A 25,492-nucleotide genomic window follows, 5' to 3' on the forward strand; every position below is an offset into this window, starting at 1 on the left:
TCAGGTCTCTCTTTATTAAGACGACACCCCCCAGGGGCATGTCAAGAATCAACGGTACAAAACAAACTTTTCCCTTTTTCCCCTCCTTCTCCCCCAAATCCCAATACAAAACAGTACAAAAGGAGTTTGTCAGCATGTTTAACAGAAGCAGCCAGCAGGATTGAAGATTCTCTCTTTCCAAGTGAACCCAAGGCACCAGGAAGAGCCAGCCCCCATCTAGAATGGGGTTCGGTTCTGCTGGGATCGGGCCCCATTCCCCCCAGCCATCACCCAAGGCTGGGGTTTGTTGAAGCTTTTGGTCAGGGACAGCTTGGGTATTGAGAGCCGAGAAGGAACAGGGGAAGGAATTCCGCTGGGACAGGAGGAACCCTCACTCCTGTGTCCCACGGGATCCCGTCGGCTTCTGCAGTCCTGCTGGGGCCAGCGGGACCAGGAAGCAGCGACCAGGGGTTACTGACAGAAATCTGTGCAGTCAAGCCGTTCCTCCCATCCCATGGGAACACCAGCTTCCGCAGGCTGGGAAAGTACAGACCCAAAATCAACGTTACAGAATCACAGAACACAAACCCGACTCCAACATGGAGCGGGGTGTCTCAGACTAGGAGCTGGACTACGACATGCAGCAGCGCTCCTCGCACTAGGTCAGCTTCTCCCAGCTGGACCAGCGCTTTCCCAAAGAGGCTGGACAGAGCTGCTGCGCACGGCTGAATGCGGAGTGAGGGAGCACTCGAGCAGCGGCAGGGTAGCTCAGAGATTGAAGGCATTTAGAGCTCACTAGCAACAACCCCACCCACCATCAGAGAAATGAGTTTCATTACAGTCTTTGCACGCACGGGTGCCTTCTTGGACACAAAACCAACACATACGAACAGGTCGCATCCGTCCCCAGGGACGGCATAGGGGATTGAAGGCATCATGATGGCAATTTTGGACACGAATGTCTTTAAGTCTTTTTAGGCTGGAATCTGCCTCTCCTAAGGGTTTGTGAGGGAGGTGTGTGAGGCCTTTGCACCTCCCCTGCTCCACCTCAAGATTCTCCTGCCCATTTTCACATAAGCACCTTGGTAGTTTGGGTTTGGTTTTTTTGGAAGACTTTGGCTGTAAGCAAGGTCCCAAAGCACCCCTGAGCCACACCGGGGTTTCTCGGTACAGCTGGCACACGAGGGGACACAAAGACTCATACACTTCATCACCTCGGCCACACTCGCCGAGCAGAGCCTCGCCGGGAGCCGCGTCTGCCGTGCGAGCGGCCGCTCCTCCTGCAGTGGGGCTCTTCAAGCCGAGGTCCGTGCTGCTGCAAGGTGTCCACAGCGGATTGCGAGTCCAGAAAAAGCAGGAGAGTTAACAACCTTTGACTCGGCACTCACTGCACATTGTTGTTCGCGATGCAGGGGTCCACCTGAGGAGGAGGGAAGCAATTTTAATCCCGAGCCAAAAACCCCACCCCAATGTTTCTGCAGAGCCATCTCATCTATCCTGCCACCCCCACCCAGGGTTCAGGCCCCCAGGAGAGATCCTCCCCACCATGCCAGCACGGCATCTCACCTCTGTGTAGGTGGGCGGTGGCATGAACTTGAACTCCGGAGCGTACATGAAAATGGGGCTGTCAAAGCTGTCGGGATCATCCAGGAGCGGAGTGGTGGGGCTCTCCAGGCGGTGGTCTTCAGGAACGATATCCAGGTAGCACGGGGGTGCTGCAAGGGATGGAAGAACAGGTGAGTATTCTGAGATCGCCTGTGTTCTCCCCCTACATCCCACCGCACCACAACGCCCTTTTAGCCCCTCCTAAACTTGAGGGGGGGGGCGGGGCTGTCACAGTGGTGCCCACCAAGGACCCCCTCGCAGTCAACTGCATTCTCCTCACCTTCTGGAGCATCAGGGAGGTTCAAATCCACCCAGCTCATTTCGGAGCTGGCCTGACTAGCCATGCTGGAGCTGCGGCTACCAATGCCCGAGCGGCTGCCAATGACGAGGGGCAGCTCCAAGATGATCTTCTTGGAGCCTGGGACGCTGACGTAGATCTGCGAGGGCAAGAACCAGAGTTTTAAGGGATGTTGGGAACCAAGAGGGGACGAAGTTTATCCCGCTAGTGAAGCAAGGAAGAGTAACAGCAATCCAAACCACTCACCTGCAAGAAATACTCCACACGCAGGATGTTGCAGCCCAAGATAGATGGTTTGAGCTTCTTGACACGGATGGTCTTGCCCCGCCAGGACTCGGACATGCCCGAGATGATGTGGTTGCCTCGGACACAGGAGAGTTTTTGGGTGAAGACCTTGGTCTGCCCATTGGCCAGGTAGGTGTGCTTGGCGATGATGGCTGCTTTGGGCACCACAATGCGGGAGCAAGTGTTCTCGAAGTCGGCGTTGATGCAGATCTCATCACCTGAGGAGGGAATGGTGTTTGGCATTTAGGAAGGTTGGAGCTTTTTCCTTGTGGAATGCCTCTTGTAGCTGTTTAACATCCCCGATGCTCCCCCGCTGCTCAGGTACAGCTCGGCCCACCACCCCCCGCCCCCTTTCTCCCCTCATCTATGAGGGGAGGACAGGCTCTTACCTTCACAAAATCCTTTCCTGTCGATTTGAGCGCTGACTGACACACGTCCATCAGGAATGAACATACAAGACACCTTCTTCTCCTTCTTGGCAGCAACCGGAGACTGCAGAGAAACATGATTATTACCTAGGTGAGACCTGCCCACTGTTCCCATCCCACTCTCCCTTCCTTCCTCTTATTTTTCCAACAACAGCTTCAAGTTCCCCATGAGGTTCGAGTGTCTTGCAGCTAAGTGAAAGCAGAACAAGCGCCTCACTTTATCTGCCTTGGTGTAGATTTCTAGAAGTAACTAGGACTTGCTAAGAACTAAATATTTAATCCACGCTCAGCAATAAAACCTATTAGGAGAGTCTTAATGACAGAGGTCGGACTGACCCTATCCAAGGGCTTTTCTCCCTCCTAGCTACCTGCTGACACCCACGCCTCTTGGAGTAAAGCAGCACTTACCAGCAATTCTGGGGTGTTCACGTCGACAGGATCCATAACCTCGAAGCACTTCTTTATCTCCTGAGTGGGAAAGGACGGGCGCTCCAGGAAGGCCTTCACCCAATAATCCACGCAGCCATACTTTCCCTTGAAGGTGGTACCCAGAGGCCTGTGGAAAGAGACGGTTGTTAGACACATCTGAGGCAAGAGGAGAACTTCCCGTAGCGATCCATCTTCATTTTTCTTTTCAGAGGCACCGTTTGTCTTGTACTTACCCCTGGGGAAGCTCGAATCCGAATTTGTACTCGTATTTGTTCCCGGGTCTCAGGATTACAGAGCCGTCCCCATCTGGGAAAGGAAAAGGGGAAGGGAAACATTAGCTGAAGCTCCATGGGTTTGTTCTTAAACATTATCCTCTGTTCTGCTTACACAGCTGGTGATGAAGCCAAGCGCTGCATGGGCTTGAGCCGCATTAGCTGTTTGGTAAGAGCCACCTACACCTGTCCCCCAAGAACAGCCCAAGAACCCCGCGTCTTCTCGAAGCAGGGAAGCGCTGCTCATTTAATCTCACTTCTTCTTTCAACATCCTCCTGCAAAGCCAGAACACTGTGTCCCTGATGCACTTCAGTTCCTGTTACCTCTCCTCACCACACCCTGCTTCCACTCTGTGGGAGTATCCAGTACCCACTTCTCTCCCCACCTCTCTATCTCCAAGACTTCATGTCACCCCGGTTATCACCCTGGACACTTTGCCAAGTCCCTCTCTCTTGCCTTTCCTGGAGCCAGCCAAACAAGGCGGCTGCTGAAGGGAGTTCTCCATGCCCAGGAGAAAAGATCAGGTGAGATCCCTTGGTCTCAGGTGAGATCTGCACTTTCCATCCCCCGACCACCACCCGTCCCAGGCACAGCACCAGCACCTCCTGCTGCCCTGACACCCAGTCAAGGCCAATGCCAGTACTCGCTCCCTGCGGGCATACACCGTCGCTGCCTGTTCTGTGAGCCACACCAACACCCAACGGCTTCTGTACGCTCCATCAGGCAGCTCGTCCCTCGCCTTTCAAACTTTGAACTTGACTTTAGCCAAGCCCTGCTGTCCTCTGCTTGTTCACAGGCTTCAATCGATTCGCTCATTCCCCCCAAGACTCAGCCAACATCCAATCCCACTTCCGTCTCTGTGACGATCCCCGACACCAGCGGAACACCACGACTCCTCGCTGCAGAACTAGCCTGCTCGACGTACCCCAAAGGGACACAACCAGGAGACTTGCTCCAGCCTTGTCAGAGAGCAACCAGCAAGAAAAGCTGCCAGTCAATGGCCAGCTTTCTAGCCCTTTTCTCCCCACCACCTTTTGCCCCCCAACTCCCTTCTCCCAGCCCCAAATCCTCACCAGTGGGCTGCTCCTCCAGCGTGAGGACATCCTCAAAGCGCAGGTACTCCATCTCCTGCTTGCACTGCTGGGGGCCCTTGGCCCAGTTGACTTTGGCCACCCCGCAGGCCAGCACCCTGACGGCACTGACGCGAGTGACCTCGGCCACCTCCACCAAGATGCGCCCAGCCACTTTCTCCCCGCTGCAGTAGACCTTCTCGGGCTCGCTGAAGGCCATCACGAAGGCCTTCACCTTCTTGAACATCACCATGGCTGAGGTGAGTGTGGGGGAAAGGTCTTGAGAAAGCAGCGAGGGCAAGAACCGCGGGGTTTTTTCCCCCCCTGAAGAGGAAAAAACAACCCTGAAATAAGCCGATTTTAGTCAAAAAGCGCAGTCTAAGCCCTCGCCTCCTAGCGCTTGGGAGGAAGGGGGAAATAAGCGGGGCCGCTCCGCAACACGGACGCACCGCACCGCCGCTGCCCTCAACGCTTTGAGAACGGCCCCCGCCGGCCGCCGCCTTTTATAGACTCCGCCTCCCCGCCCTCCCCCCGCCCGCGCCTGTTGATGCCAGGAGCGCCACGCCGAGGGCGCGTGGCCAGGCGTGCTGCTCGCGTGATCAGCGCCCCCATTGGCCGCCGCCACCTTGTTTACAGCCCCGCCGTCCAATCAGAACACCGGGTGCGGAGCGTGGACAGCGTGTGAAGGAGAGGCGAGCGTGTTCAAGGGAGAGGAGGGGGGGAGGGGGGGAACGGAGTGACGGCCCGGCAGGCCAATGGGGAGAGAGGACGAGCGGCGGCGGTGGCCAACGGCGAGCGGAGAACAGGATGTAATGTTCTCAGGCATGAAGGAGGGGGAGAGTCCCCCTCAGGGTGGGTGCCGTGCCTTGTGTGGGACCTCCTGGGCTGGGCTGGGCCCTGCTGTACTGGGTGAACTGGGAGCGGCTTGATAGGCTTTCTGGTGCTCCCCTCACCCTTCTGGAGGCTTTCTTCCCCCTTCCTCAGTCCCCTCCGCCCAGGGCAGCCTGGGGGCATTTCCACAGCCCCCCCTGACCTCCCCTCAGCTGGTACCTGAAGTGTTTCCTCAGCCCCCTTCTATGGTACACCCCCCCCCCCCCCCCCCCCCCCCCATTATTTGAGGTAAATAAGGATGGGTTTGGGTTAGGGGATTGAAGCCTGACCTTGGGGGCTTCTCTCCACCCTTCTGGGGTGTCATGGGGGGGTATTTCCCCCAGCTTTGCCTGCTTTCCACAGCTGCCTGACGGGACACCGGCACCCCCTCCCTGCCTGCCATGTTTCGGGGAGCCTTCCCATGCATCCTTCCCAGAAACAGCCCTCTCAACATGCCATCATATCGCTAAAAGGGAAGCATGACCCCCCCCTCCCGCACCCCGGTGCTTCGGGATCCTTCGAGACAGTGTCTTGAAGCCAGGGGAGAGGGAGGGAGGGCACGGGGGACGACAACACAGAACGTAGCTGATGAGAAAATCTGAGGCAAATGTCTATTTTTAAGATCGCAACATCTAGATGTTTCTTGCTGTTCACCATAGAAAATGGGGGATTTTTTTCATCAACAAGTCTACCTCGATCTAAGGGAAGGCAAACAACCACATCCTTCCTACAAACTGTGCCCAGGCAGGCCCTCTGTCCCTGTTTTCCAGCTGGGATTTGGGGAACAGGGAGAGTTGTGTTGTCCCCCAGAGGAGGCTTTCGGCTCAGAGAAACCCTCGAATTTTCCTTCCTAGATAATTTTTGCTGAGCAGACATTCTTCCCTGACAGGCAGGGGCTTATTTTGCCCTTGGTTTTAAAAGCCGTTAATGGTTTTACAGCTCAGGAAAACACAGGGAGTGCAGGAAACAGGAGAACAATATTTTTGGAGCCACCCAACAAAGCAGGAATGGAAAACGGGGGCTTCCAAGACCTCCCCACCCCGAACAAGGAAAAGAGATATGGTTTTGTTAGCAGTTGTCTCCGTTGTCCTTTGGAGCTTGTTTGTCCATACGTTTCTGGCACGCACTGTGCTTTTCTTTCTCTGCCATCCTCTCCTTCCCCCAGAGTTAATTCACACCTGTTAGTATAAACCGATAAACCGGCCAGATAAACTGTAGGGCATAAACTGTTCGCCTGCCAAACTGCAGGACGAATTTCCTTACTGTGAGAGAATTATTTCACAATTAAGTACGTAATGGAGGAACTGCACCTTTTTCCTGCCGCTTCTGGTCCCAGCAAGCTCACCCCATTGTCTCCCACTGCACGCTAGGAAAAAAGGTGCCGGATTAGTGAAGAATTGCGGATTTGTTCTAATTTGGCAAAATGAGGAGAGCTCTCTTTCCAGCCTTGCCAGCTATGGGATATTTGATCCCAAAGACCCTGTCTTGGATCTGTGCCCAGCATTCCCTTAGGAGCTGTGTTTACACTCTCCCTCTCCAGTTTCCTTTGGTGCCCATCTTTCCAAGGAAGACGTATCCAGCCTGGCTCTCGCAGCCCATGGCTTCTTGCTCTCGGACAGTAAAATACATTCCAACAATGTCAAAGCACAAATGAGTTCTAAGCCAAAGAGTTTGCCAGAGATACCATCCAAGGTACGTTCCACAGCCTGAATCGTCTCCAAATTTCTCTTTATCTGTCAATCAGCTTTTGCCCTTTGCTCCCCTGACCCCTATCTGCCTGGAAATGCCTCCCCTGTCCTTCTGCAGAAGAGGGAGCTGCTGTAATTTCCTCAGGGCTGAGACATGGTTCACAAGGTTTCCCACGCAAGCAGCACCCTCGATTAAGCAAGGGCTTCAGAAATGCTTAGGAATTTTAGCTTGTAAAAATGAAAGCTTCAAAATGTCACGTCTCCTTCAGAAAACAAGGGCACCAGAAGAGAAGCTGGTTGGATTTCTGGGCAGAGACAAGCTCTTGAGGGCTTCCTTGCTCCCACTAAGCAATTATTTTAAGGCATTCACCCCCCCTTTCTGCTTATTTCCCACAGGGATTGTGGTGCTTGGAGGACCCCCCACCCTTAACTGAGAGCAAAGCTGCTGCTCAGGTTGGATGGGGAGAGTGGCCAGAGCCTTGTCCTCTCCCGGTGTGCCTGGCCAGGGGCGAGGGATGGCAAGGAGAGCAAGGAGAGCTGCATGACTAATGTTATATGCCGGGCATATCCCGGTTCAAAAAGCAGCAGGGTTGGGCTGAGTGAGAAACCAGGCCCTGAGGTGACTCACTGAAAGCCGGGGCTGCTGCGTGGGTCATGGAGAAGGAATTGGGTAAGGCAGAAACTGGGCAGTACAACAGCTTTCAGTGCCGCGCTCTGTGCTGGCCACATTGTGCCTTGCTGGAAGCCACCCTTATTCCCACCATCCATCTGAATCCCACTTGTAATAAAAGCCCGATGCTGATAAAAGCCTTTTTTTTTTCTGGTCTAGATTATTGGGAGCTGCTACCCATCGTTGCCTGGAGAAGCCACACTCCTCTCATGGCAGGCTGTCCTTTGTCCCCTCCATCAGACAACCGGCTGAATTGCTTGGAGAGCTGGTGGGTGCCTGCTGGAGGCTGCAGCCCTGGAGCTTCTCGGTGCTGTTTTCTCTGTTTTTTTCACCATATATGGCTGCTTCCAGCAAATTCGAGGTGGGGAAGGGGGGGAAGAGAGGGACGCCAAGGGATTCACAGTGGCCTGAGCAAAGGGACAGAGTGTGCCTGCTGTGCGGTCGAGAGCGGGAGCCAGGGCGGAAAAGGCATTTCCTTTGGTGAGATTGTTTATGTACAGGGAACATAATAAATAAATCCCACGCTGATTGCATCGGGGGTGTGTCGCTGCAGCTGGAAAACGAGGGACCGTGGGACTTGAGTGGCTCCTGGAAAGCCACTGCTCGTCCCACGCTCAGCTTCTCACTGCTCACGTTTGTCTGTGGCCAAGGCAGGCATTCAACAGCAAAAGGGCCGCCTGAGATTTCTAGGTTTGAAAGCAGACAGTGAAGCAAGGGTAGCATCTCTGTTTCAGTTTCTAAATAAAACCAGCAGTTTTGGTGAGGATGTTAAGGTTTGTGGGGCCTGGCTTGAGGCGGGGCGGGGGTGGCACAGCACTGCTGGTTTGCTGGAATAGAGGTGAACAGGGCTGGTGTTTGTTTGACAGCTCTTGAGGGATCTACCAGAAACGGGTTGGAAAACTCTTAGGGCAGATCCCCATTAGGGGTTTCCAAAATCAGCATTTTTTTTGCTGCTTTCGTCCATAGCAGTGGCTTGTGTTGCCACTGGCTGTGCTTCCTAGCGCTGTGCAGACTGCGTACCATTTTGAAATGCTTTGTGGCACACATATCGCGGAGCAGGATCCGTTTTCCCCCTTACCCATCCCTGCTGAATGGGGAGAAGTCCTCTCAGGGCTCAGGTGTGAGGACTTTTCCCCCAGAGCCCCAGGTTTCCAGCTCCTGCCACGGAGTGCGATGCAAAAGCTCTCCCTGACAGATGGTTCTTTGCTGTGGTGGGATTTCTTAATTTCTTTTCTGGCCAGATTGTGTTTTTGCAACAGAGGAAGGGGAAAGCCAGAGCTAAGTGTCACCACCCTGTGACAAGAGACCGAGCTCAGTCATCCATAAACAAGGAGGAATTTGAATTCAGAGTTTGGGAAGTCCCGTGTCTATCATCTGGCCTGGGCAGGAAGACTCAGTTGCATCAGCTCTTTCCTCCGACTGGGAGAGCGTGACCTCTCCCGGGCTCGCAGCGCACAGCAGGGCTGGTTAAACCCGCTGCTCTCCGCTCCGTTGGCCAAGCCTTCCTCTTCTAAAAGAACAAATCCAGCTCATCTTTTTGCCAGACCAGTGTGCTAGGTCCTTTTTGCCTTTGGTGTCAGTTGGGTTTTAAATATGTTGTTACGAAGGGAGGAAAAAGTATCCTGATTTCCTGAGCTTCCATTTCTCGTTTGTCTGTTTGTCCTTTGAAAGGCCTCAGCAGGTTCTGCAGATGCTGGAGAGAGCAAAGAAATAAGGAACTTTTCTTACTTTTCAGCAGCCAAAGCTACTCTGAGGCTGCCAGCCTGTGTGTGCATGCTTGGGAGGAAGGGAATCCTCACTGGACATGCTCACCCCAAACATCAAGCTCCCTAATTTAGAGAACCAGGTTGGGTGGCTATAATTGGGGGACGGGGGGTGGCAATCCCCTCCTAGACCTCTTTCACCAATCTCACAGCAGCAAGGCCAAACGATGGAACCTTTTGGGGAGCATTTCGTGGTGTTTGGGGTGAGAATGGACATCCCCTGGGCTGTGGAGCTGCTGACTCCTCCGAAGTCCTTCTCATACTTTGGGTTGTGTGGACATCTAGAGGCCTTGCCAGGAATGGCACAGGAGTGATTTTCTTCCCTCCACCCGTGCGGGCCGGTTATTTGGATCACAGACACGACAGACTAAGGAAATTGGTGTTTTTCACCTGCCCAGTCCTAGGTACAAAGTTTAAGAGGAGGAGAGTGAAGCTGCTTTTAGATTTGGCTGCTATGAGCCAATTCCTCGTGTTTTGAGCATGCTGCTTGTGTATTTGTAAAAGTGAGAACGAGCGTTAATCTTTACTTTGTGTGTTTACAAGAAGGAGGAGGAATGGCTGTAAGAGGCTGAACACTGTGGCGTTTGCCACTTCATGAGGGCAAGGGGAGGTTGGACCTCCAGACATCTGGCTTCTGTGCATCTGCTGCCCAAAGTGGCAGCTTATATCTTTTTTATTTTTTTTCTGTGATTTGAGATTATTTTTCATGCCAAATGGGGAGGAACATGAGGAAGCATTCCACACCGAGATGTGCCCATTTCAGCCGCTGTCCCCGTTCCTGTTCTCTGCTGGTGACACTGCTCAAGGTGTTGGCCATTAGGAACATGAGGAAGCTGAATCTAACCCTGAACATTGTGGAGGAAGTTCTCGCCTTGGCCTTAACTTCTTGCTAACAAAACATGCTGGAGTTTAGCAGGAAACACACACGTTTGGGTGGCTTTTAAACCAGCACTGCTGTTTTGAAGATGTGCTTCTGATCTGGAGAGCTCTGGTTTGCAGGTTGGAGGCTTGGCAGCTCCAACTTACACAGCTATGTGCTCTCACTGCTACACTGGGAGGTGGCAAACCTGGCCACCTCTGATGATCAGGCCGGTTTATGATATGTAGAAGCAGCTGCTAATGAAGATTCAGGTTTGGCTACTACACCTCATGCCCCAAGGCCTTGGCATTTCTCTAACTACTAGAAATCAGAGTGAGGCGGGATGTAAGAGAAGCAGATTGTCCCAGACTTCTCACACCTTCCTGCGAGATCCAGTGCTGGCTGCTGTTGACAACCGCCTACCAGGGTAGGCAAACCCCAGGTCTGATCCAGACTGGGAATTCCCTTGCTCCAGTTGCCCAGGTTGGGCATCTGGATGCAGAATGGCCCAAGCTGGGCTTGCTTTTGAAAATGCTGGGCAGTGTTGCCAGAGTCTTTTTTAGCAGGCGACATATGCTAGGGAATTTAAGGGCTCGATCCAAAGTCTACTGACGTCAATGGAATTACTCTTGTCGACATCAGTGGGGCTTGGATCCACGCCTACGTTCCACTTCTTCATTTCAGACTGCAATCTGTCAGGGGTGGAAAGGTCTCTTTTCTACTTACAGACTTTAGCACGTCTTTGAAAGGTCTCGCTTCCTCGGCAATCATTACGTTGAGGATGCAGACTACAGAACAATTTGGAGAACAGGCGCAAACCCATTCAACGCTGTGCATGTTCCTTCTGCGTTGCTGGACCCTAGCCAGGCTGCAGCTCAGGTTTAAGCATCTGCATTGCGTGTAAGGGAGGTGGAGGCCTTGGCTGTGATGTGCTGTGACTCCCCAATACCTGCTCCAACGAGAATTAGAGCTTCAGACCTCCATGAGCTGCTCAGGATGGTCCAGCTCACCTTTTCCGGAGAGCACTGGCCAAAGTCCTCTCTTCAAGGAGCATCTGGATGATGCTTTTAGCCATATGGTTTAGTTTTAGTTGTGGGGAGTTGGACTCAATGGTCCTTATGGGTCCCTTCCAACTTGAGATATTCTATGGTTCTCATGGGCTTTGGGGTTTGTCAGGTGAATGATGAGTGTGGGGTCTTGAATCCACCTTTCACAGGACCCAGGAAACTCTGCTTTTCTTTTCAATGGGAGCAAAGCCCTTGGAGCCCAATTCATTGCCTCCTTCCCAGGTGGGACGTTCGTGAGCAGGTTGGGAAGAGTGAGTCTGAATAACAGCTTTCCTGCAAAGCTCTGGGTTAGCACTCGACATGCTCCTCGGTCAGGACAGAGCTAGCACGATGCTACAAGAGACGTGGTGGGCCAGGCTCTGCTGTGCCACTTCCCTGCCATACCCATGTGCCCAGGACTCGCGCAGGATCACCTCTCCAACCACCTTCATGTTGCTGGTGGATCCTGGGGACTCTTCTGTCCTCCTTTTATGACTGTGGAGATACCAAGAGGCTGGGTCTGGGTGGTGAGTGTGGCCCCGCTCACCTGCAGTGGTCATCAGCCAGCGAGATCCTCATCTCTCCCTTAGGAAAGCCCCCTTTTCCCCATGCCATTCTTGTTGATTGACTCCATTGGCCAAAATCTAACAGGTAATTATATTCTGCATCATAACATCTGACTGTGATGCTGTTTCTGGCAGTTGCATAGCATCGCTGCGTGCTGTTGAAGAGCTGCTGTTTCACACCCTGGGAGTGGCTACCTTTTGTTACTAGATCAAGTCACTCCTGTTTCTCTAAGTAGCTCCAGCATCTATCAACCCTGCAGCCTCTTCAGAGCTCCTGAGGATTTTACCCCTATGGGGAACATTGCTATGAGGGGGACTTACAGTCTCCTACAAAGTGGTGGAGCAGAGCAGCAAGGCAGGCTGGCTTCCCCTCCTCATTCAGTGCATGTATATATAGACCACAAAGTGCTCCAGAGTAAAAGGAGCAGTGGGTGGAAGGCGAGATATTATTATCTTCACCTGCTGCTGCCGACCAAAGAAATAAAGAGACAGATGACAGGAAATGAGGACTTCAAAAATAGACACCTTTAATGTCAAAACGTTCGGGGATTAGCGAGAGCACCATACAAGAAACAGAGAAACTCTCATGCTAGTCACCATGTGCTTTGAGTGCATGTTGGAGGAGGAAATATGCTGAGATATCTAAGAAATGTTTCCGTAATTACTCTTTGTGCCCTTGGCAGAAGAGCAAGAGAAAAAAAAAAAAAGACCAAAGAAACTGCAGATACACTGAAACATGAATTGTAAAACCTTGCTTTACATCGTGACAGAGCCTCTGTATCTGGATGATCTGCAGTTCTCTTTCCGCGAGCTGCATGCCCAAATCCTGCCCATGTCTGCCAGCTCACTGCTCTGCCTCCACGAGGCTTTACAAGGCTCTTCTTATGGCTCCATGGGACAGGAATGGCAAAGTTTTTAATGTGAGCCCTCTTTATTAAAAAAAAAGTCTTTCAATATGCAAAATATTTCTTATCATATAGAACTCTAGGTGCTTTACTTAAAACCTCTTAAATATACTAAACATCTAATTTGGCCTTACCTCTGTATTTATGTACATCTGCTAGTAGTTCCCCTGCCCATTGCTACAGTCATATGGCTTTTTGCCAGCTCCGTGTCTTCATTATTAATTCTCTTTTGCAAGTGAAACCCACAGTCTGGGTTGGATTTGAATGGGGTTGTGACAGTGACAGAGAAAGTTGGGCCCAAGGGAGAGGAATACCAAGGGGTATTTTTCCCCACTGAAACTCAACGCTGGTCCAAAGTCCAGAACTGGCTATATTGAGTCCTAGACAGGTGCCAAGACAACAAGGAAAAATAGCAACGATAGCCTGAAATGTCAGAGACCTGATGCTCCGCAGCTCCCGACACTGGAAATGAGCACATTACTAATCCAGAGAGAGGAGAATACAGTACAAAATGGTTGATTTCTAGGTCAAAAATCTCAAACCTTGGTCACAACACTCCGATAACCAACTTGTTGCCTTGCTTCGCTCTTGCATTGTTTTGGTAGCAGCTGGGTCAAGGGGCCCCAAATCCACCAAACAACATTTTTTTCACTGCTAAAAACTGGGATCCAGGCTTTGAGCCAGTTATTTCTGAATCTGTAAGGTTCCTGAGTAAAAGTCTGCTGCAGTAACACTGGAAGAAAGGTGTAAAGCAAGTTTATGGAAAGGCTTTGAAGGGCAGAGAGGTTTTGTAAATGTGTCTTCACCCTGGGTGTTTCTTTTTCTTTGATACAGCAGCAATGTCCTCATCTTTAGAAAAAAGAAATGCATCCAAATCCAACAGAAAAAATCGTGATCTGCCTTCAGGAGAGGAACCAGGTTCAATTGGTGCTGTACGTGCGAGAACAGTGGATGCAAGCCAGTGTCTCGCAGTCTTTCATCTGCAGCACTCCCCTCTCCAAAGGTCTGGGTCTCTGATTCCTTATTGCCACAGAGACACTTGATCCTAGGTAAGGCAACCCTCTTGATCTGCAAGGCATGGGACTTGAGTCAGCAGCTCTCTCGTGTTACCCCTGTGGACTGGCTCTATGCAATGCCAGCGAGAGTTAAAAGTGCAACAAAACAGCCCAAAGACCAGAGGTGAGGAGGAGGAGGAGGAAAGAAGAAGAGATGTCTGGGCAGCCTGCCCCAGCCTGGAAGATGTGCAGTTTCTCAGCATTGGGAAGGAAGACCCTGGCATCCTCCAGGGCCCCGTGAGCTGCCATGGTGAAGTTGGCATCCCCCGAGGTCACCACATCAAAGACACACGACTGGAAGTAGACATCCTCCACGGGCAACAATTCCTTGCAGAGTGCCCGGGCCATCTCAGTTGCCATGCGGCTGCGGCAGCACTCGCTGCGGGAGATGCGCTGACTGCGGGGGCAGCCTCCCACGCAGAGCTGCAGGTCTTGCTCCTCCGTGAAGGCGCGTGCCACCTCCTCGGCTGCCCGGATGGAGAAGGAGAGCTGACGGCCGGCCTGACGGACAGCGATGGTGGTGCCGATGTACTCCGCCTGGATTTCTACATGCTGCCCGGGACTGCGCTCCCGGATAACCAAGCTGCTCCCACCCGGCCTCTCACCCCCGTTCACCGAGCCATCCTCAAAGGCTGCTGGGAGGTTGTCTATCTCAGCCTGGTAGACCTTCTGGTCGATGCATTCCTTCATGTTCTTGAAGATGATGGTGAGCTGCAGAGGGAAGATCAAAGGGGGTTTGATCTCACTTGCCAGGTGTGAGAGTGGCAGCCATGTCCCCACCCCAAGTACCAGCTATCTAGGGGAGGGCAAAGCAGATTGCACACGTCTGCCTCACCGATGCATTCCCCCTCTGCCCCAAACCATCTCTCCCACATTGCTGCAGTCCTTTTGGGAAAGCAGCACCTTCCCTGCTTTCTTTAATACCATGTAAGCAACTGAAAACTGAGATGGAGCCAAGCCTGGCTGGGCTGCATGCAGGTAACCCGTGAACCACACAGTAACCCATCCCCAGGCAGCAATGGGAGCATTTGCAAGCCTCTCTGGTCCCCTCAGGGACCTTCATCCCACTTGTTCCTGCAGACGTTCATTCCTGATCCCATGTGGGTTTAGCTGAAGTTATTGCTGCCCTCCCCAGATATTTTAGGGAGTACCCTAAGCCGTTGCTGCATCCCAGAGGTGTATGGCTTTGCTGCCAAGCCCTATGCATGAGTGTTACCTTGCTAGTGACCGTAGCGTTGGACCCCTTTGCCACCGGAGAGCTGGTTGCTTGCACAAACAAGTAGTCATTGTCCAAGAGAGGCCAGGACCCCTCCACTCGGCAAGTGTGGAAGTCATCATGGAAAGTGCGGATATGGGGGTCACCGAAAGCTGCGCAGTGCTGGTAGCTGGGGGGCTGGCCATGCTTGTAGAGAAAACTCTTCTCGTAGTTGCAGATATCGAGAGACTCAAAGCCCTGATGGTTGGGGGCCGGGGGCCGGGGTCGGGGCGGTGATGTGGGACCCTCCTTGGAGCAGTTGTTTTGGATCATGAGGTCCTCGATGCCGTGGACGGCGGAGTGGTAGGCCAGGTCGCCCCGGCACGTGCGAGCCGTCTTGCGGGTGCAGTGGGAGTAGGAGCGGAGAGCGTTGCAGTACGCTGCGTTCCTGTTGGAGCCACGTAGGTTGAGGGTGGCAGCCACGTACTCAGAATTGCAGCGCAGGATCTTGCACTGGGAAGAAACTGGGAGAGACGGGATGGCTCAGGGCATCCCGGTAGAGCTGTAGGGGTGGGGAAGGGCAGCCCCTTCTCCTCCCACCACCTCCCATCATCTGGACCACTCCAGATCTCATGATGGAGACAGTTTCTGGAAGCATTTATCTCCCTGTTTTAACAAACTCAGTGGCCGGTTTAAATGACCTGCTTCTCATGTGCCTGAGGGGAATGAATCCAGGGTTGCCTGCTGCAGAAGCAGGCTGGAGCCCAGCGCAGAGGACAGTGTGTGGGAAGTCATGGGAACAAAGGGGTGTCCTGAAGCAACTGGGATGTGAGATCGTACCTGGGGCAGGAGCGTGGCCAAGAGCCAGGGCAGCAGTTGTGACTGTGGCCCTAGGATGTGGCTCAGACGGAGATTCTTCACCCCAGGGCTTGCCAGGGGACAAACAGGAATTTCTGAGCTGGGAAACCCCTTCTTCCCATTTCAACCTTGGCTGGGCCATGCAATCGCTCTTTCACAAGAGGCTTGACTGCCTGCACCCCTCAAACGTGATTTCTCCATGCTGCAGAAGGCAGTGTCATGTACCACAGCTCCAGGAGAGCTAAAGAACTCACTCTAGCAGGGATGATTTAGCTCATTAAGCAGAGGAGTTATAAGGGATAGCTGCCCTTGCAGTAGATGAACATAAACTGGGTTGGGCAAGGTGCTGGGAAGTGAATTTAGGTGTTGCAGGATGTGGGTCTCAGTCCCCCTAGCAGAGTGCTTGGGATGCAGGAAGGAAAGTGAGGGACCGAGTGATGGGTATGGCTGGTGCCTTTTACTAGAAGACCTTGGACTTTGGCTAGTCCCGGTACCCTGTTGTCCCTGTCTTATCTTGGGAGGTAATAGAGACTTTAAGGGCTTTCCCAGGGAAAGTGCCTGCTGCAGGAGAGCGGGGGGATGCTCTTGTTGCGGAGGCTACCCTGGTAGGGGCAGGTGATGTTGGTGAGAATGCTGCCTGCCCTTCCCTCTGGCTGTGGTGGGCCAAGGGCACTCTGATACTGCCTGAGCCTTACGGCTGCCATGAGAGGAGCTTCTGCTTGCTCCAGTTACGTCCCAGGAGCTTGTACCCTCCCTGCACCCTGGGGCTGCAGCTCCCACGGATATCCTTGCCAGGGATGTGTCTCTGGCATGGCTCTGCCCATGCAGTTCCTTACCATGCCTGCAGAACAGGAGGAGGAAGAGAGCTCGAAGGAAGAAGCTGGGGTTTTCTAGCTGCCCTGGGCTCTCACTGCAGGCAGGTTTCCCCATTCCAGTCCATGCAGAGCCTGGGAAGTTGCTCACCCGCTGGCTTGTCTCAGCTTCATTCAGCAGGTCCCCTAGAAGGAAAGCAGAGGTGGGATCTGAGAGGTGCCACTAAATGTGAGCTGCTGCAGGTATGGAGCTGCCAGCATCCAGGCAGCTGCCAAACATGGCCCTGCAGGGCTTGGCTGCACTACTGGCTGTCGGGGGGGAGGCAAGCTTTTGAGCAAAATCCCGGAGGGTTTGGGTTTTTCACTGCTTTCAACCACTGCAGCTCTCATCTTCCACCCTGAGGCAGCTGTGCTGTGTAGTTCAGTGTGTCAAAAAGTTAAAGCTTCCAGCTGCCCTTGGAGAGGATCAGTGAGCTCCAGGGGCTTGGAGAAACTGCACAGCAGGGATGTGAGCAGCCAATGAGTGCAGAGAAGACCCAAAGTGTCCTACATGTTGGGTGCAGTGTGGGCTGCCTCTGGCCTGCTGCTGCCCCCACCAAAATGAAGGTTTGGAGCACAGCATCCAAGGGGATAGGAGTTGAAAAGCCAAATTATAAGTGCGACTGTCATGACGTCCACAGCCAGCACCACTGGGTGATAACAGCACCTCCTGCTCCCTCAAAAAACCTGTGTCCAGGTTCCTCTCAAAGCTGGGAAACATGCTTTCAGCCACACTCCACCTTTCCCCCTTGCTGCACCAGCTCTGGCTGCTCCCTGGGTGCTGGGGGCTTGAGCTGGCTGGAGGGGGAGTGCAAGAAGCTGCACACATCCAGACAGTGGGCTGCAGCAGGAGGAAGTGTAGCCACGGAAAAGATTTAACTTCCGTTGTTCTTCATCAGTGCTGGGGATTTGAGTCCTTGGTGGCTTATTTTAACAGCCAGTTATTAGTCACTTGTTAGTCAAATAGCCTTTTGCAAAGGTCCTTTTGAAACTGCTGTATGTGAAATCAGTATTTATTTTTTTCTCCCCTTTAGCTTGTGTGAGGTGCTGGTTGCCAGAGGCTGACACTCATGGTGATGTGCCTGTGCCTGATACCCTGGGCAGCCCAAGGAGTCGATATTACTGACACTGTGATTGCTAGTAAGTGTAAACTGCGACTGTGGGGGAGAAGAGGTGGAATTCTCATCTTTTTCTCAGAAAAGGAGAAATCACAGCTCTACCAGCTCTGTCTAGCACCTTTCAGCTCCCTTTGCCATGGCTGCAGCTGTCGAACAACCGCCATTAGCTGTACTGGCTGGCATGGTGACATAGCTGAATGCTGGCGGCCCCCCGTTCCTCTGCCAGCTGGATTAATGGCTAACAGGGCAGATGTCTGGAGTGAAAACATGCTTCAGACCTGCTGGCAATGCTCTGACCACCAGCTGCTCTTGGCAGTGAGGACAAGCTGAGCTGACCATGCTGGAAGGGGGAGAGTGGTCTCTGCAGCCCTGGGGCATGGGGACACGAGACCCAGTACTGGGAATTGGGAACTAGGCTCGTGTTGGATGTATACTGGTGAGCAAGGTAAAAGCAGACTGACTGTCTGCTCCGATCCTCCTCTGATGCCTGGCAATTGCTCTGTCATGTCCCACCCTACCTGGTCTGACCATGTTTGACCAGGCTGAGCATCTTTCTTGGGGCTTACAGGAGCTAGTGACCCCTCAGCACTACCCCCCCCAATCCCCTGGAGGTGATGACGCGGAGGTGACCTGTCCCTGGCGCAATGCTTAGCAGATAAACAGCTGGTTAATGTGTAGCAGAGAAGTGTGGCTATGGCAGGGGCAAGGAGAGGCCCTGCCATGGGTCCTGCAGGCAGCAGGACTTTCTTTGGGATGTCCTGACCCCAGTGGCATTAGGAGAAAGGCAGTAGCAGCAGTTAGAGATGCTCCACAAGCCCAAGGTGATGCCATCTGTGCGGGGAGATGGATGGTTTCTGGCTGTGCCAGGCAGGGCAGCGAGGGGTACTTGGGCGCCCCAGTTCTCCCTCTGTTTGGGGCCACCTGCCCATGGGACCGGACCCTGGAGCACCCATGGGTGCCAGTGCTGATGTCCTGTGCCTCGGACCCTCATCCTTGCTTTGCTGCAGCCCCACTCACCTGCATCAGCCTCTTCTGGAGATGAGCTGGCTCCCAGTGCAGGGAGCTCCTTGCCTGGCAGACACATGGGCTGGCTTGTCCTTGTCACCCAGCTCTACCCCAAGTGACACTCAGAGAAATCCATGGGATGACAGCTGGGAAAATGCCAACCTCAGTCCTGGGCACTTCCATGGCCTCGCAGCCAGATAAAATCCAGGGTGCTAGTGGGGAAAGCCTGGCCAGGGGCACGGGGAGCAGACCCCACCACAGGGCACCGCGGTCCCTGCTCTTCCTCCCCAGCTACCTTTGCTCTGTCCTCTTCTCCCTGCAGGGCAGAGGATGGGTGTTGAAATAGATCTGCCTAAATTTAGATAGGCTAAATCCCAGCCAAGAACAACAAGCAGAGGGGGCAGAGAGAGATGGTGTGCGGCAAGGGCGGGGGGCAGAGGAGCTTGAGGAGGAGGTAGGAGGCCCCAGACCCCCTGGCTGGGTGATGCTACTTGGTGGTGTGGGGTCACGTCACTTGTGGAGTGCAGCACAGGCTGCAGGAGCTGGCTTTCCTGGAGCTACCTGGTTTTCCTTCCTTGGGTGATATTGCAACCACCTGCCTGTACCCCTGTGGAGTGAGTCCCCATGGAAAAGCACTGTGCTTTTCCCCGTGGGGTGTAACCCCACAGGGAATACTTTTTCAGCTGTATCTCTCATAGCTTCCCCTCCTGGGGCACAGCTGAGTCCTGAACGCAAACACGGCATGGGCCAAAGGTGGCCTGTGTCCCCTGGGGTCGATGAACGCTGGGCCGTGCTGGCTGGGTTCCGGAAAGCCCACCTGCAAGGGCTTGGGTGCAGAGAGCAGCTGTGCAAACCCCTGTCCCTGCGGGGAGGAGAAGTGGTGGGGAAATGGCCAGGTCAGGCTTTTGCAGGGGTGGCCTGTCCATTTAGGATCCCTGGCAGTTATAGCTGGAGGGCAAGGATTGAAAGCAGGTCCCGTAGTGCTCCCAGCACCCACAAACCCCTTTGGAAACCCATTCAGAAAAGCCTCCTGCCTCCTAAACCAAATTCCTGCTGTTTTCCAGGTCTTGCTCCTCACAGCAGGGACCGAAGCCTCCCAGACCCACAGTGCCCTTGACACCTTCGCACCAGGAGACTCATGGTTACCTGAGCCCAGGAGAGCAGATGGAACTTAACCAAATCCCCCCAGGTACCGCCATGCCCCTCCTGGGGGAATCGCTCCCGATTTCTGCAGTGCATCTTGAGACCAGTTTGGTTTGTTTAGGGATGGGAGGGAAAAGGGTTTCCCCCTCTGACCCTCTCCTCTTCTGCTCTGACCCTGGCACAAGCTCTCCAGCTGCATGAACCAAGCAGCCAGCACTGGTGTGGGTCATGGCAGCTGCTGAACTGCTCTTCACCCAGGGAATTGGGGAGAAAAGGAGGGATCACGGCTGCTTACTGCAGAACAAGCTTTAATCTATAGCCAGACTCTTGTTTTAAGTGTAACAGTACATCTTGGGCGCAATGGATAGAAGAAAGGAAAACAAAGAATAAATACCAGCTTGGGTTCAAATCCCAGCTGGGATTTACATCAGCAGCTACTGGAGGAGGAAGGTTTTAGATGCCCGTTTTGGGGTTTTTTTTTGCTCCTGGGGTGCATGGAGGCTTTGCAGCTCTTTTCCCTGCCCAGTATTTATGCACTGGCTCTCTGTTACCTGGTAACAAGGGATAACCAGGGAGTGGAAAAAATGTTGTTTAAAAAATAAGACCCATATCTCAGTGTAGCCTCCCAAGGTCCACCCTGGCCATGCCTTGGACGCCTGGTATTCTCCCCATCTGCTGCTGTAGGTTTCCCCACAGCAAGCCCCCGGCGCGGGCAGGCACAGACACCCACCGAGGGAATCGGTTACACGCAGGGTAGGAGCAGGGGTGGGCAGGTGGGAATTCTTCTGGAACAGCAGACGGTACCATCTGGGCTTGTCGAGAGCAGAGGCCTCTCGGCATCCCACCCACCCGCTTCATTTGGACAGGGGAGGGGAAACTTGGAATAGCGAAACCAAACTGGGATATCCAGGTTGCTGCAGCCCGGAGGCCAGATTGTGGGGCTTTCCTCACAGCCCTGAGACTCAGTGTTATGGGTGCACGTCCCTGGCGATGTGCTGGATCCCAGCCACACAATGAAACAGGGCCATCCGTTGCTTTAACGCCATCAGTGCACAGCAGCTCTCCAAGCTGGGGGCTGCAGGCATATGTTGGACTGAGGAGGCTGGGAATCTCTCCCAAGCTGACAGAGAGTCACGGTACCAAGACAAAAGCATCTGTGATCAAACTGCTTCCGAAAGCCAACTCCCCCCTCCTTCCCACCAGCAAAATCAGCTGGAGATCTAGGAGGCACAAAGCACTGGATCCTGCCGCTGAGGGGGCTGCAGAGCAGCTGGCCTCACCCAGATCCTCCTGCCCAAAAAGATGAGGCTTTCCCAAGCACTGCAACACCCCAGGAGAGGGGAAGAGACCTTGATCGTTGGTGCAGAGCAGGTAGTATGCAGTTCTGCCTGTGAGCATCACCCACATGGATTGTTGTCTGGAGCAATGCCATCCCTCCAAAGGTTGGAACAGCATGGTCACAGCTCAGCTCCAGCCCCTATCTAGCCCAATCACTAACACAATGAATTTAGCAAGAGTTTGGTTTAACCCGAGTGCTTTGGAGATTTAATTTGCTGAGGGAGACCAGCCCCAGCTTGGTTCTGAGCTGGCATCAGCCCTGTCTGCAAACCCAGTGCTGCCAGGAGCCCTGGTCCGAGCCAAGGTGGATTTGCACCCAAAATGGCCTGTGTGGATGGGGAAACATGGCAAAACATACCTAAAGAGGCATCAGGAGCTTGTCTGCCTCCATCAGAGCTGTGGACAAGAGCAAACCCTCCTGCCACCCACCAGCATTGCAAGGTGAGAGCGTACAGCCTGTGCATAGCACATCCACGCTGCTCCTGAACGCGGCTCGTTTAAGCCACTGTCCTGGAGAGCTCCACCAGCCTTTCCTGAGCATCCCTGGACAAGTGGGATCAGCCAGGCTCCTCAGGTTGGAGGCAGGGGATGAGCCAAGCTGTGAACGTCATCCCTGCGCTCCCTGGACCACAGCACAGCAGCCAGCATCCCCTGGGAGATGCAGGAGAAAGCTGAGCCAAGCTGCAGGGCTGGGATCGGAGTCGGAAGAGGGGCCTGGGGAAGGCAGGATTTGCTGGAGAGTTGGAAGAGAGGATCTCGCTTCTCTCCAGGTACAGATGCAGCAGCGGACGGGTTGTTTGCACAGTGCCTGCTCGAACTCAAAGCATCCACCCTTCTTTCCACAACGTGCTTGGCATAAAACTCCCATCCCTCCCTCCCCAAACCTGTGCCGAGGATCCCAGTGCTCCACTTACCCCAGCAAATGCCACTCTGACCAGCCACAGGACAGGCCACTGAATGCCCCCAGACCTTCCAGACGTGAGTCCTGGTACCCGGCGTGGGTTTGGCTCCAGGCAGGAGTGAGGAGGGAATCACGGCTGTTAACGCCCTGGGCTCAGTGCAGAGGGAGCAGAAAACAGCTGAACTTTACGACAGCCCGATCCGTCACCGCGAGCTGGAGGAGAGGGGGCTAAGTCGATGCTTTAAAAATAGCCAGTAGTATTTTTGATCCCGAAAGCCAGATTCCAGTGGGGAGGGGAAGGGAAAAGGAGGGAGAGCCAAAGGCTTCCCAACTGCGCACTTCAAATCTGTGGGCAGAGCGAACTGCACGCGAGATGGACATGGGGTCCTGGCTGGATCACTCAGAGCTGCTGATCTCACGGGTTTCTCCAAGCTCTGGGAAAAACGAGCAGGTTGGGAATGCAAAGAACTGCTGGAAATTCAAGGCAGGCTCTTCTTTCAGCAGCACCTGCCTCCTTGAGCATGGGAGCACCCGGCCTGGGTGCCTTCCCCTGCCACAGCAGGGCTGGGAGTGAAGAACCTGTGCCTGCAAGCAACTGCTCTTCTCCCAGCTCTGCAAGGAAGGAGATGGAAAAACCGATGAAGATGCAAGTCTGGAGTCAAATTAAACTCTTCCTCCAGATTTCTCCAGCCCAGAGCTTTCCCTCTCCCTTGCTTGGAGAGCTCAGGAGGTCCCGGAGAAGGGCAGGTGCTGGGAGGACCAGAAATCTCAGTGCTACCTCTGGAGAGGGAAGATCTTGAGAAGATCGGGGAAGAATCAAGGAGCTGCATCCTTTAACCACCTCGCTTGAAGGTATAACCCAGGTCCCATGGTCCTCTCCACCATGGTACAGCACATCCACATGGGGCTGGCATCCCTCAGCTGCCTCCGGAGCAAAACCGTCCATCCCACTCCCCTGGATGCTGCATGGAGACGCTCCTGAGATGCTGACATGCAGATAAATCACCAGCCCCAAGCACCTGCTCCAAGGCTGGGCAGCTGCAGGGCCGGGAAGCACTGAGGCTAAAAAAAGATGGGAGCAGATGGGGCTGGACGCAGCCACTGCTTTGCAGAGGAACCAGGAGTTGTCCCCTGCCCTGTTCAGTCTCTGCCGAATGCCAGCCCCGTGAGTGATGGTGGCAGTGCCCAGCGCACGCAGCTGGGGTGCTGGGGACTACCAGCAAGCTCAGGCGTGCCTCAGTTTCCCCATCAGCTAAAATGCAGCGTCCTGGTGTCCACGTAGAGTGGTGGGAGAGGAAGGTCTGGGCTCTGCGTGGCTTCAGTGCAAGGTTGTCACTGGGTGCGTATGGACCCTCCGGACACTGGTGAGAGCCCAGCCCCCCCTACCCTCGACCCCCAGCCCCACCGAGTGCAGGATGCGGCCGGGAGCTTGGAGCTGCCGGGGGGGGGGGAGGGGGGCTTTGGGGACGCGGGGACAGCAGGCGAGCGGGGACACGGTACCACGAGGTGGCAGCAGCTCTTTGCGAGTGGCAGTGGGGCTTGCGAGGAGGAGGAGGAGGGGGCTGCCAGGGCCATCCCTGCCTGCCCCGGCCCCCTTCCCCTGCCTGCTCTGCTGCCCACCTGCCTGAAAGGAGGGGAGGAAAGGTGGCCTGGGGGTTGCGGGACGGAGAGGTCCCAAGCTCAGCGTCAGAGCCGTCCGGGGAGCAGTGGGTTTGATGTCCAAAGGACATCAAAGGACCCTCGGTTTCCACTCTGTGCCTCAGTTTCCCCACTCCTGCTTTCACATCACCCAGGGGGTCCCCCAGGCTGAGCTCGCTCCATCATGCTGCGGCCCATCTAACAGGTCAAACGAGAGCAAGGGACTTGGAAAAAACAACCCCAGGTGTCCCTTGGAGAGTTCTCCCACCTCCCCCCCAAACCCTGGGGCACCCACGTTGCCTCACCGAGCTCCCTCACCAGCTCTGAGATGGCGGCAAATTTGGGCTTCCTCTACCCTCCAGCTGGGAACTATTGCTTCCACAGCTGTGAGATGGAGAGGCTTTGGCTTGGCACAGATGAATTAGTAAAGAGCTGGGGAATCACTTCTATGGGTTTGCTCCCATAAATGGGAATAACACCCTTTCCCAGGAGTCACCCTGTCCATCCCCAGGCCTCCAAAATGCTCCGGCGGGGGATTTTAAATGACCTTTTTGTTGCCTTTAGCAGAGGTCTGGGGAGAAGATGGGCTGGAGAGGGGGGACACCTTCAGGGAATGATTTTTCCTTGCTCCCAAGCAGAAGGAAATGAACTCCCAGCTGAGCTCCTGTCGGTGCCAGCTCAGCCCAAGAATACCTGGAAATGGTTGGGTTCCAAAGGGGGAAAAACTAATCTTCAATTTATGGGCTTCTTTACACAGGGAAATAGAGAAATATCCCTCGCAATATGTGGGGGATTGGAAAACGGAGTAAATCAGCCAGAGACTTTTCAAATTTGGTGTAATTGTGTGGCTGTGACACAGGAGTCGAGAGGCCTTCCTGCCCAAGAGTGGGGGGGGGCTGGCTGGGAAGAGTGGAAGAAATCGGGGGGTTCCGGGTGCTCCCACTGACCTGTTGAACTTCACTTTGCAAACCAGGTTCCTGCCAAGGCAACCAAAACCCTTGGCCAGGCTCACCGGCAGGAGCGATCTGACATGGCTGCCTCACTGGGAGATGCTCCTGCAGCTTTCGCAACCTCCTGTCCCCTCCCAGGTAATGTGGGGACTGCAGCAAAGGCCATGGGGGAAAAACACGGCCCCACACACGTTGCAGATGCCTGCAGCACAGACCTCGCTCCTGCTAAACCTTCGTCACATGGGTTCAACTTCATGGCTGCAGTGGAGGTGCTGCTCTCCATCACCCACCTTGCAGCATCCATCACCTGGCCGTTTTGAAGGGGGGGGGGTGTTGTCCAAACCAAAGTCCTCGAGGTTTCTGTTCCATGTTAGCAGATTAAAAGCCCTGTCTCTCTTGCAGACATGTCTAAAGGGAAAATGTCTCTTGGGCTTGAACCTGCTTCACCCTTGCAGGGGTTTGCAATTTGCTGTAAAAATCAGGCAGGGTGTCTCGGGTGGCTTCCTTTGTGACACCGGAGCTCACCAGCAGCAAACAGGGCTCCGAATCCGGCCCGTAGCGCTGAAAGGCGTGAATCCCTGGAGATTAGAGGGTTGGGTTTTGGTGGGGTTTTTTTTTGTTTTGTTTTGTTTTTTTGTTTTTCCACAATGCCATTCAGGGCCTGGAAAGGCTGTCCCTGTCACCTCGACCCAGTCCAGCTCTCCAG

At 54.1% G+C, this 25,492-nt stretch overlaps 2 protein-coding genes across 3 annotated transcripts; both read right to left on the bottom strand.

The window, feature by feature from the left end:
- On the bottom strand, positions 1-4,836 carry TXNIP (thioredoxin interacting protein). The gene is made up of 8 exons (XM_069794257.1): positions 4,371-4,836; positions 3,258-3,330; positions 3,004-3,151; positions 2,557-2,659; positions 2,129-2,385; positions 1,865-2,021; positions 1,546-1,694; positions 1-1,399 (listed from the first exon to the last, which is right to left on the bottom strand). The coding sequence occupies exons 1-8, from the start codon at positions 4,618-4,620 to the stop codon at positions 1,364-1,366; spliced, it is 1,173 nt and encodes a 390-aa protein (XP_069650358.1). The 5' UTR covers positions 4,621-4,836; the 3' UTR covers positions 1-1,363.
- Positions 4,837-12,332: 7,496 nt separating this feature from the next.
- HJV (hemojuvelin BMP co-receptor) lies at positions 12,333-22,340 on the bottom strand. 2 transcript variants are annotated; one of them, XM_009912227.2, is made up of 4 exons: positions 22,212-22,340; positions 16,679-16,840; positions 15,006-15,508; positions 12,333-14,500 (listed from the first exon to the last, which is right to left on the bottom strand). In XM_009912227.2, the coding sequence occupies exons 2-4, from the start codon at positions 16,770-16,772 to the stop codon at positions 13,880-13,882; spliced, it is 1,218 nt and encodes a 405-aa protein (XP_009910529.2). In that variant the 5' UTR covers positions 16,773-16,840; positions 22,212-22,340; the 3' UTR covers positions 12,333-13,879. The 2 variants fall into 2 exon arrangements, with proteins under 2 accessions (XP_009910529.2, XP_069650338.1); XM_069794237.1 differs by lacking the exon at positions 22,212-22,340 and adding an exon at positions 18,829-19,144.
- Between the last annotated feature and the right edge of the window lie 3,152 nt (positions 22,341-25,492).

The sequence above is a fragment of the Haliaeetus albicilla genome, chromosome 10 (assembly GCF_947461875.1).
Source record: "Haliaeetus albicilla chromosome 10, bHalAlb1.1, whole genome shotgun sequence".
NCBI lineage: Eukaryota > Metazoa > Chordata > Aves > Accipitriformes > Accipitridae > Haliaeetus > Haliaeetus albicilla.